Source organism: Rattus rattus, chromosome 3, assembly GCF_011064425.1.
Source record: "Rattus rattus isolate New Zealand chromosome 3, Rrattus_CSIRO_v1, whole genome shotgun sequence".
NCBI classification, from domain to species: domain Eukaryota; kingdom Metazoa; phylum Chordata; class Mammalia; order Rodentia; family Muridae; genus Rattus; species Rattus rattus.
The window spans coordinates 64,622,027-64,634,552 of record NC_046156.1 but is presented as its reverse complement, the minus strand read 5'-3'; the positions used below and the strand labels follow the sequence as shown (position 1 = coordinate 64,634,552).

The 12,526-nt window shown below is 42.7% G+C and overlaps 1 protein-coding gene across 1 annotated transcript in view; it reads left to right on the top strand.

The window, feature by feature from the left end:
• The window catches only part of Ash1l (ASH1 like histone lysine methyltransferase), a 115,371-nt gene that overhangs the window by 81,113 nt on the left and 21,732 nt on the right, over positions 1-12,526 (top strand). The window contains exons 13-15 of the mRNA XM_032898040.1: positions 9,367-9,475; positions 10,564-10,728; positions 10,894-10,988. Coding sequence (XP_032753931.1) covers positions 9,367-9,475; positions 10,564-10,728; positions 10,894-10,988 — 369 coding nt within the window. The remainder of the gene's footprint in view (positions 1-9,366; positions 9,476-10,563; positions 10,729-10,893; positions 10,989-12,526) is intronic.

Genomic DNA, 12,526 nt, shown 5'->3' with positions numbered 1-12,526 from the left:
TTCTCCTCCCACAGCCAGCCTCCCCATCTTCCAAAACAAATTGTGATCTAGTTTCCATTATAATCTGCTTTAGGGCACTGGGAGAGCTAAAGAAAACATCAGTTTCTTGCCTCCACAAAGAACGTACACTTACCAACACAACACAGACATATACCCCCACACACATGCACACATCTATAATCTTAGCTCTTGAGAAGCTTCAAACCTGAGAATACTGAGACTAAGGTCAGCCTGGACTACATAGTGAGACTTTTTTTTTTTTTTTAAATGACTGAAGAGATGGTTCAGTTAAGAGCATAACTCCCTGTCACTCCAGCTCCACAGTATCTGGCTTCTCCTCTTGTAGCATTCAAAGTACCAGGTATGCAAACAGTGCACATGCATACACGCAAACCTTCACGCATAAAATAAAAGAAAGAAACTGGAGGGCACATAGGTATGGTGATGCATGCCTTTAATCTTAGGAGTCAGTAGATCTTTTGTGACTTCCAGCCCACCCAGAGCTGTGTAGTGAGACACACACACACACACACACACACACACACACACACACACACACACACACACACACAACCAAGGCTGCTTAGCTTGTAAAGATGCTTTCCACCAACCTAATACCCTGATGTTTGGTCCGTGTTGTCATGCGTCTACCTACATGGTAAAAAGAAAGAACCAAGTCGTAGGTCTCATCCTTCCTATGTATGCAAAACATATGCATATGCCTGCACACAATAAAGTGTTTGAAAATAACAGTGAGATGGCCTGGTATGAGAGGTGACATCTTTTTTTGCTTGTTTAACATAAGGTCTCACTCTGTAACCCTGCCTATTCTGGGACTGCTGTAAACCAGCCTGTCCTAGAACTTACCGAGAGTCCCCTGCCTCTACCTCCTGAGTCCTGGGATTAAAGGTGTGTCAGGATTCATCTTATAAATTCAACTCCTTTGTGGTTTTTCAAGAAAGGGCTTTTCTTTGTAGCTGGGGCTATCCTGGAACTCACTCTGCCTTGAACTCTCATATAGAAAAAGTTAGAGACAAGGGTAAATTCTTTCAAAAATACATTTTCTTAAAAATTACATAACTGGAAACTCTAAATATATACCCCAAGAAATTGAGTGTAAAAATTAAAATCATATACCAGAAGAAACTTGAGACCCATCTCTTCATTAATAACACTTAGACATACTTTTTGTTTTGTTTAATTTGGTGTTCTTTCTTTGTTCTTGAGACAGGATAGATAGGAGTCCCTGTAAACCCAGACTGACTTGAACTTTTCATTTACCTGAAGGTGACAAGGAGCTTGTCTTTGTTACTCATGTGTTTACTTGTTCCTCAGTATACGTATTTATGCACACTGATGGCAGAGCACCTGTGGGTGTGATGGCACCACTTCGTAGACATCATTTCTCTCCTCTATGTCAGTCTTAGGAACTCCAATCATCAGGCTTGATAACAATTGCCCCTACCCACTGAGCCATCTTGCCAATCTGACCTTGAGCTTCTTGATCCTCCTATGTATAATTCAATGTCAAATTGAGTACAGGAAACAATGTCTCAAAAAGGGGAGCTGCAGCACTATTCTTAAAATCTAGGGCTATCATCATGGTGAGACGGCTTATGGAGTAAAGGCACACTGCCTAACCTGAAGACCTTCATTCAATCTCTAGGACCTAAATTGTGGATGGAGAGTATCAGCTCCCCGAAGTTGTCCTCTGAGCTCTTCATGGTCCCTCCCCAACACACACATGCACACTCAGTAAGTGTAATAAAAACTGAAAGTAAATAACAATATTAAAGATAGCTGTTGTCAACAAGTTTTAATTCCCTGTTATCCTGAAAGGCCTAACTAAATGTTGTGATGAGAAAAGAAAGAAATTAAATAGGATTAACAGACCTGTGAGCTCAGTAATTTGCATGGTATTCTTAGGAAAGCACTGTCTCAGACCCGCACCCACACGGTAGACTAGAAATAATCAAGAACTGAGATTCAGTTCAATCAATATAGTACTTGCCTAGGATGCACAAAGCCTTGGGTTGATCCCCAGCAACTCAAAACAGACATCGATGTACAGTCCTGTAGTTCTAGCCCCCAGGATGTGGATGCAAGGGGATTAGAAGTTCCCAGTCTGGGCTAGAGAGATGGCTCAGTGCTCAGCAGTTGAGGCTACTCACTGACTGCTCTTCCAGGGTCCAGGGTTTAAATCCCAGCACCCACATGACAGCTCACAACTGTTTGTAATTCCAAAATCTTACATTCTCGCATACACCTGCATGCAGGCAAAATACCAATGCATATAAAATAAAGGTAAATTAAAAAACTGTTGGGCTGAAGAAATGGCTCAGTGGTTAAGAGCAGTGACTGCCCTTCCAGAGGTCCTGAGTTCAATTCCCAGCAACCACATGGTGGCTCACAACCATCGGTAATGGGATCTGATGCCCTCCTCTGGTGTGTCTGAAGAGAGAGACAGTATACTCACATACATGAAATAAAAAGAAAGTTCCAAGTCATTTATACCTGAGGCCACCCTGAGCTACATGGGGCCATTACTCTCAAAACAATTTTCACTCATCTGGACATGGTAGTGTATGCTTTTAATCCCAGCCTGACAAGAAGAGACAAGACCGGAGAGTTGAAAGCCAGGGTCTAGAGTGAGCAGTGGCTCAGTGGTAAGAACATTGGCTGCTCTTCCAAATGACCTGAGTTTGATTCCCAGCATCCATGTGGTGGCTCACAGCTACTTATAACCCCAGTCCCAAGGAATCTGACCCCCTCTTCTGGCCCCTTCAGACAGCATGCAGACATGTAGCAAAACACCCATTCACATAAAAAAAATTTTTTTTATTTTAAAAAAAAGAAAGAGCACTAAAGAGCTGGCTCAGCAGCTAAGAGCACTGACTGTTCTTTCAGAGGACCCAGGTCAATTCCCAGTACCCACATGGAGGCTCACAACTGTCTGAAATTCCAGTTCCAGGGGATCTGATACCCTAACACAGATACACATGTAGTCAAAACACCAGTGCACATAAAAATAAATCGTTATATATAGAGAATTGAAAGCCAGAATCATCTGAATGAGACCCAGTCCAAAGTGATGTCACATGTGAATTTATACAGAGCAAATACAGAGGAAAAAAAAAAAGATAAGCTGGATGAAGAAAATGGAAGGATTTGTCTTCTCGGATTTTAAGTCTTAATAAAAGGCTCCTGGGTAAGACAGTGCTTGGAGTAGAGGATGAATACGTAGATTCCAGACAGAGTCTAATACTGTCACATGGTTCATGGCAAAGCTGCTGCTCAGGGAGGATGATTTTCCAGCATTGTTCTAACCTAATCCACATGTGACCGTAAGGTTTCCAGCAAAGTGCACAGGATGTTTTCTTGGGTGTAGGACCGGTTCAGATAATCTCAAAAGGAACTGACCACACTTTTTAAAATTGATTTTTTTCAACTTAATAAAATTAATATGTCTAAAGCCTAGTATGATGACACATGGCTATAATAAGGCAGAAGGATCACCATGATTTTGAGGCCAGACTGGCCTATGTAGTAAGACTGTCTCAAATATTCAAGGGTGGATAGATTAATTTCTAATCACCTAATAAGAAAAATTAGCTTAGATAACTCTAAGAAGACCCAAAGTTTGATCTCAACCCTTGTCTTAATTAGGGATATGATTGTTGTGGTGAAGCACCATAACCAAAAGCAGTGTGGGGAGGAAAGGGTTTATTTCTCTCAGAGTTACGTGTAGCAGGTCATCATCAAAAGCAGTGAAGACAGAAAACGTGTAGGGCAAGAAGCTGGAAGCAGGAGCTGATGCAGAGCCCATGCAGGGTGCTGCTTACTGGCTATTCCCCAAGCTTTTCTATAGAAAAAGGCTCAGCCTGCTTTTTTTTATAGAACCCAAGGCTACCACCCACAATGGGCTGGGCCCTCCCCATTAGTCACTAATTACAAAAATGCCCTACATGCTTGCCTACATACAGCCTGATCTGAGGGAGGCATTTTCTTAATTGATGCTCCATCATCTTAAAAGACCTTAGTTTGTGTCTAGTTACCATAAAACTATCCAGCACACCCTTGCAAACAAGGGTAGTTCTGTTCATCAAAAGAATACTGTTTAGGGACTCAGTCTAAATCTTTTCCAGAGACCCCTGTTCATTGACCAGCACCCACAGCAACTCACAACTATTTGTAGCTCCAATTCCAAGGCATCCAACACCTCACACAGACATGCATGCAAGCAAAACACCAACTCACACAAAATAAAAATAAATCTTTTTTTTTTTTTAAAGGGTAACACCTACGTGGTAGTTTATAATAGTCTGTAAATCCAGCTACAGGAAATACCTTTGCTGGCCTCCACAGGCACCTTACAAACAGCATCCATTCACATAGATACACTTAAAAATAAAAAAAAATTAAGTTCAAATTTGAAGATTGCAAGATATGTGCTGCTAGTATACACCTGTAATCTCAGTGCTTACGAGCCTGAGCAAGACGTGCAAGTTCCAGATACCAAATTAACCAGGTTACTATAGGGGAGTGGGGGTAGGCAGTGGCTAACTCAGCAGACAGGTGTCTGTAAAGGGCTTACAGTCAGAACCTGGGTTTAATTCCTACCCCCCATGTGAAAGCTGGGCACCATGGTACACACCTATGCACATCCCTGTGCAGGAAGTAGAAACAGATATCTGTGGCTCACCGGTTAGGCAGTTTAGCCACTTGGTAAGTTTCAAGATCAATGAAAAGCCATTCAAAGAGTGAAGTGGCAAACAGTTGAGGAAAGACTGAGGATGTCGTGCTTTGGACTTCATGTGTTTGTACATATACATACACACAAAAAGAAATCATAAGCCTAAATAAAGGAAATGGGCCAGCAAGATGCCCCAGCAGGTAAAGGTGCTTGTTGCTAAACCTGAAAATGTGAGTTTGATTCCTGATGCCCACATGTTGGAAGGAGAGAAGTGGCTCCCACTAGCTGACCCCTGAGGTATGCATGTTTATGGCACATGTGCATCTGCACACAGACACACACAAAACTACAGTAAATAAATAAGGTAATGCATACTTGAAGGAGGGTATGTATTTGTACGTTTATCTGAGAAAGTACATTTACCCAGATGCTATCAAGAAGACTATGCCTTTTCTTTAAAAAAATAAAAATAAGGAAGGAAAGAAAAAGAAAAGGTATTACTTGTATGTGTGTTGAAATATGTATACACTCACAGAGTTCAGAAGAGCGTCAAATTCTTTGAAGTTAAGCCGCCCGATTTTCATGCTGGGACCTGATCTTGGATGCCCTGGGTTAGTACGAAGTATTCCTCATCACTGAGCCATCTCTCTAGTTTCCCCGTTCTTTTAAACAAATGAAAGAATAAATACTGTGGAAAGGAAAGATAGGCTGAGATGGTAAACATAACCTGTCATCCTAATTCTCAAGAGATGGGGATAGACAGGTCAGGAGTTTGAAGTTCAAGGACAGTTCGACTGTGTGAAACCCTAATCAGACGAAAACTAAATGTGGATACAGATTTGATTTCAAGTTTTAAGACCTGTATCTGCCCTCCAAAGTGTCCAGAGTTAAGGACTGAGTGTTCATGAAATAGTGTAAAGCCAGCCAGGAGCAATGGCACATTAACCCCAGTGCTCAGGAGGCAGGAGCAGGCAGGTCTCTTGAGTTCTCGGCCACCTTCATACATGCATAGTGAGAACCTGTCTCCAAAAACAGAGTGTAGAGCAATATGAATGCCGTCTAACTGCCAGTGAAGTGCTGACTGGTAAAACTTCTGTAAAGGCATCATTACTTCTCTTAAAACCCAGCAGCCCCATTCTACTCCTGGTAAAGATTACTGCCGCGTATCTGGTGGTGGTGGCACACACCTTTAATCCCAGCACGTGGGAGGCAGAGGGTGTGGATTTCTGAGTTCCAAACCAGGCTGCACAGAGAAACCCTGTCTTAAAAACAAATAAAACACACACGGGGGCGGGGGGTGTCCCCCAAGTTTTATTATATATATTCAAGACATATATAGCTATCTCACCAGTCCTAACATCTGTGGAGACTGTTGAGAACAAGACTTCCAAAAGGCAAATGTAACTTGAAAGCTGAGGTGCAAGGCCATTTGATGGCTATAAGCAAGGACTTAAATCCATAATGAGCACTTGACATGGCCCTGCAGTACTGGAACTTAGGATGTAGACCTGACTAGCCTCAAAGTCACAGTGGCTCCAAACTTTGGCAAACCAAACAAACGCGGATTATCTGGCAAAAGGTAATTTAGAACCATTAAGATGATAACATATTTAATGCCAAATTTGGAAGCGAGCTTCCCACAGATGTCATTGGATGCAAAAGTCACGATGCTATACTCCTGTAGACGTAAACTAATGAGAAAGTAAGTTAAGATGGGATGGGAGCCATGTGCAGAAATATACACATGAAGTTCTGATGTGGGTTTTCTTTTTTGCAACAAAAACTCGCTATATATCTTAGAGTTACCTGAAAATCAAATGCTTTTCACTTTAGACTCCAGGGTGCTTCAGGCAGGTAGCATTGCATCTTCCCTGAGGGGTTTACACCTATAGTTATACCTATAATCAGCAGCACAGTAGGTATGAAAGTATATACTATATTCTTTTCCTGAATAGAAAACTGTACAATATGTAAAGGTACAAACCAATGTATACAATTCAGGGTGACACTGAGTGAAAAGCACTAGGTATAAAAGTGTACATAGTGTGACCAGGATACAGGCACCATGGCTCAGTGGATAAAGGTATCTGTTGCCAAACCCAGGTTCAATTCATGAGGCCCACCTGGTAAATGAAAAAATTAATTCCCACAAGCTATCCTCTGACCATCGTCAAATGTTGGCTGTGACGTTTGCATGCCACACATAGACATATGTGTGTATGTTTATACAGAGAGATCAATAAAATGTTTAAAAGATAGGTGTGGTGACACACATTTTAACTCTGAGCACTTAGGAAAAAAGGTAGGAGGATAGCAAATCACAGGCCAGCCTGGGAGCTAAAAAGTGAGACTTTATCTCAAAAATAAACAAAACATAACAACAACAAAAAACTGTTGGCAAGGGCTGGGGAGATGGCTTAACCTCTAAGAGTACTTGCTGCTCTTAAAGGGAACTCAGTTCAGTTCCTAGCACCCATGTAGGGCAACTTAGAACAAGCTGTAAGACCAGCTACAGTAAATGTTTTGTCCTGTTCTAACTTCTGTTGGTGCGTCCACCCTCTCCACAGAGCTGTATACATACACTTCAAATTTTCTTTAAGGACTGGAAAGATGGCAGTGTGGTTTAGAGCACTTGCTGCTCTTGCAGAGGACCTAGGTTCAATTCCCAGCACCCATATGACAGCTCACAACCATCTGTAACTCCAGTTCTAGGGGATCCGTGACACTTCTGACCTCCACAGATGCCAGGCATGCACATGGTGCACAGACATGTAGGTAAAACTTTATTTGAAGTGCAAAATAGGCAAAACTAATACACAGTGAAATGAGAAAAATGTTGATTGTTGTGGCACAGGTCCTGATTTTGGAGCTATCTAAGATTACATAGGTAACAGTAAGAACTCAGCATGGTATAGATTGAGGTTTTTTTGTTTTAGTTTTTTTTTTTAATTAATTTATTATATATAAGTACACCATCACTGTCTCCAGACACACTAGAAGAGGGCATCGGATTCCATTACAGATGGTTGTGAGCCACCATGTGGTTGCTGGGAATTGAACTCAGGACCTCTGGAAGAGCAATCAGTGCTCTTAACCGCTGAGCCATCCCTCCAGCTGCCCCCCCTTTTAAGATTTATTTATTTATTTATTTAATGTATATAGGAACATGGTTGCTGTCTTCAGACACAGCAGAAGAGGGCATCAGATCCCATTACATGTTGTTGCTGGGAATTGAACTCAGGACCTCAGGAAGAGCAGTCAGAGCTCTAACCACTAAGCCACCATCTCTCCAGCCCGTTTTAGTTTTTTGTTTTTTTGTCGGAGCTGGGGACCGAACCCAGGTCCTTGTGCTTGCTAGGCAAGCGCTCTACCACTGAGCTAAATCCCCAACCCCTGTTTTAGTTTTTTATAGTGTGGATTTGTTTTGTTTCCTAAGGATTTGAACCTAGAGCCTCAACTGTACTAGGCAGTTCTCTTTTGTTTTTTTAGGCAGGGTCTTGTTTAGCCCAAACTGACCCCAAACTTTCGGTGTACAAGGTTGGTCCTGTACTCCCATCATCCTTCGCTACAGAATGATGCAGTTATAAACAGGCGCCACCACTCTTTGGTGTTGGGCAGCATTTTGTTGAGGGTTGTTTTGCTTCCTGCTGTGTTTTAGTTGTTGTTGATTGAGATGGTATAGTCACTGGGTAGTCTTTGGCCTGAGCTCCCAGTGTCCATGGTGGCGTTTATCTTCTATCCAGCACTCAAGAGACAAAGGCAAGGTATCTGTGGGTAAGGCCAGTCTAGCCTACCTGAAGAATTCAAGGAAACCAGAGCTACAAACCAGGTCCTGTGGGGATAGGAGTGGAGGTTTTATGCAGAAGGAGGATGCTCTCTGAAAAGCCAAACCTAGTGATGCCTGTTTATAATCTCACCACTAGGCAGGCTGAAGCAGGAGGATGCTTCCACATGAATTTGAAGCTTTGTAAAAGGACAAGGGGTAGAGCTCTATAGCTCAACGAGTAAGAGTGGTTGACTAATATGTACAGAAGCCTGGCCGTGTTCAGTCACCAATACCAAATAAATCCTGTGTGGTAACATGGACCAGTCATCCTAATACCCAGGAGTTGGAGGCAGGAGGATCAAAAGTTCAAGGTCGGGGTTGGGGATTTAGCTCAGTTGTAGAGCGCTTGCTAGAAGCGCAAGGCCCTGGGTTCGGTCCCCAGCTCCGAAAAAAAGAAAAAAGGGGAAAAAAAAATTCAAGGTCATCCTTGGCTATCTCTTGAGTTTGAGGTCAACATAAGCTGCTACATGAGACCATGCCAAATAATAACAGTATTCAGCTGGGCGGCTCAAGACAAACTGACAGGTCTCTCTGTTTGAGGCCAGCCAGGGCTACAGAGTGAGAGGGACGGGGCAGGGATTCTGTACATGACCCTGGCTGATCTGGAACTCACTATGTTGACCAAGTTGGTCTCTTAAGTCACAAAGTCCTGTCTGCCTTCTGTTCCTGAGTGCTAGAATTAAAGGCTGGGTGGCAGTTGATTCTCTTTAAAAGGAAAGGAAATAAAAGGAAAAACCAAGGCTGGAGTTTGATGGTGGGGTGTTTACCTACCCCACTATGATAAGACGCATGTTACCTTGTGATGAGAAATCCCAACTTTTCTTTCTGTTCTTAATTTTCTAAATAGGTCTGTTAATGGAGTGTACCGCATTGGATTGTATGCACTTAAGGATGTACCCGCTGGGACCGAGCTCACCTACGATTACAACTTTCATTCCTTCAATGTAGAAAAACAGGTAGGGATTTAAATTCAAGAGGGAGCCATTGAGAGCCAGTCAGCACTAGGAAGGACTGCTTTTGGATCTTTGATATACGTTGTCTGAAACTGAAAACCACCGCACCCTGCTGTGTTCCTCAGTCAAGGCCTTTTGTGTCACTTCATCAGTTAGGTTTAGTCTTTCCTTTTTTTGGTTTCAGTTTTCAAGATAGGGTCTTGCTATATAGCCCTGGCAAGCCTAGAACTTGCTATATATAGACCAGGCTGGCTTTATTTTGATCAGTTTTGATTGGTTTGATTGGTTGGCTGATTGGTTTGAAACAGAAACCTTAGGTACCCTGATTTGCCTCTAGAGTGCTGAGGCCATAGGTGTGCGCCATCACTTCCCTGTTAGAATCAGTCCCTCCTCCCTGTCCTCTGAGCCTCCCCTTCCTTCAGTTTGGTTTATTTGAGGCAGGCTTCCCTCTGATATCCTCTGTTGTAGGGTGAACTCCAGAACTTCCTGCCTTCATCTACCAAGTGCTTAGATTATAGACGTAAGCCACTAGAATAGACTTCAGTTGACTTGCATGCTTACAGTTAAATTTCTTAATTCATTCTTAACTTTGGAGATCCAATTGCTCAGACACCCTCTTTGAACTTGTAATGAGAAATGTACATGAACTGAGAACGGGACCCCCGTTGAAGGATCAGAGAAAGGACTGAAAGAGCTGAAGGCTTGAGACCCCATACGAACAACAATGCCAACCAACCAGAGCTCCCAGGGACTAAGCCACTACCCAAAGACTATAGATGGACTGACCCTGGGCTCCAGCTGCATAGGTAGCAATGAATATCCTAGTAAGGGCACCAGTGGAAGGGGAAGCCCTTGGTCCTGCCAAGGTTGGACCCCCAGTGTACAGTATTGTTGGTGGGAGGGCGGTAATGGGGGAGGTAGGGAGGGGAACACTCATGTAGAAGGGAAGGGGAGGGGCTGGGGGATGTTGGCCTGGAAACCGGGAAAGGAATAACATTTGAAATGTAAATAAAAAATACCCAATTTACTAAAAATGGAAGAAAAAAAGAGAGAAATGTACAAGGTTAAAAAAAAATTCTCTTTCTTTACAGCAACTTTGTAAATGTGGTTTTGAGAAGTGTCGAGGAATCATTGGAGGCAAAAGTCAACGAATGAATGGACTCCCTAGCCATAAAGGCAGCCAGCCTGCAAGCACACATAGAAAGTCTGCACGGTCGAAAGAAAAGCGGAAGTCCAAGCACAAGCTGAAGAAAAGGGTAAACCATGACCTCATGGCTTCCCTAAAGGCTGCCCTCAGTCCCCTGCAGGCACTTACTTAGTGGAGCAAGGCTTTTGTCTTAACCCCAGCTTTATAATTTCAGAGGCGATGTCTGATGGATTCTTCTTTTTCTCCCTGTGCTTTCACCCACATGAATTTTTAGAGAGGCCATCCCTCTGAAGAGCCCAGTGAAAACATCAACACCCCAACAAGATTGACTCCACAGTTACAGATGAAGCCAATGTCCAATAGAGAGAGGTAAAATGTTTTTCATTACTGACTTCTTTTTAAATTGTGTGATTTGGGGTTGGGGATTTAGCTCAGTGGTAGAGCGCTTGCCTAGGAAGCGCAAGGCCCTGGGTTCGGTCCCCAGCTCGAAAAAAAAAAAAAAAAAAAAAGAACCAAAAAAAAAATAAAATTGTGTGATTTGCTTGTCAACTTAAATATTCCTGAACTTGATGAAATTGGACTGCTGTCTACATGAAGTCTTAATCCAACTGTAGGTAAAAGTGCACGTTTGTTTTTGATTTTATACAAGGTCTCACTGTGTATTCCTGACAACTCACTTTGTAGATCAAGCTGGCCTCAAACTCAGAGATTCCCTTGCCTCCGCCTGTAAGTGCTGGGATTAAAAGTGCACACCACCACACGCAGCTGTGTGTGAGTTCCTAGAACTTAGACTTTGAGAAGATCCAGGTTCGATTCTCAGCATCCACCTGGCCGCTCAAGCCATCTGACACCCTCTCCTGCACCAGGCATGCATGTGCTGCACAGGCTAAAAACAAACAAAAAACCCACAAGAACCTCATACATATAAGTAGAATAAAAAATTAAAAAGTGAAGAGCATTTTTCTGTCTGTAGTTTGTAATTTTGGAGTTGTAATTGTTTATAACTACAGCTCCACAGAACCTGACAGCCTTTTCTGGTCACCACAGTTTCTGTACATACATAACATACACTCTCACACATGTACATACATAAATACAATTTTAAAAATTAATCAAACAAAAGGTAGGCTTGAGTCATACTTGGCTATTCACCTTTAATGCCAAGAGGCAGAGGCAGACAGATCTCTATGAGTTGAAGGCCAGTCTGAATTTTGACTCTGTCTCCCAAAAAGAAAGAAAGAAAAACTAACAAACTGAGCTTGAGGATAGAGAGAAGATTGCTCAGCAGTTAAGAGCACTTGTTTATTCTGATAAGATCTGTCTCCATCAAAAGGAAACAAGAAAGCCAGTCAGATGGCTGGATGGTTAGAATACTTTCTGATGACCTAGTTTTGATCTTTGGGGCTCATATCATATAAGAAGAGAACGAAGTCTCATTTGTGTGCCATTGCACCCTAACCCTCCTCACCCAAACCCAAACATGACGATGATGATGACAATGATGACCATAAATAAGAGGGGGGTTTTTGTTGTTGTTCTATGTAATAACTATGCCTAGGGACACGAGCCTGTAATCTCAGAACTTGGGAGGTATAGGCAGGAGTATAAAAACTCAAAGGTCAGGGCTGTGGAAGTGACTCAGCAGAAAAAGGCACTTGCCTGGTGACCTAAGTTAGATTCCCCAGAACCCATATATAAAAGCCTAGGGAGAGGACTGATTCCACAAAGCTATCCTCTGACCTCCAAATGCTTGCTGTGGGGCTGGAGAGATGGCTCAGCGGTTAAGAGCACTGACTGCTCTTCTAGAGGTCCTGAGTTCAATTCCCAGCAACCACATGGTGGCTCATAGCTCATAAGATCTGATGCCCTTGTCTGTCATATATATGCAGAACACTGTATGTAATAAA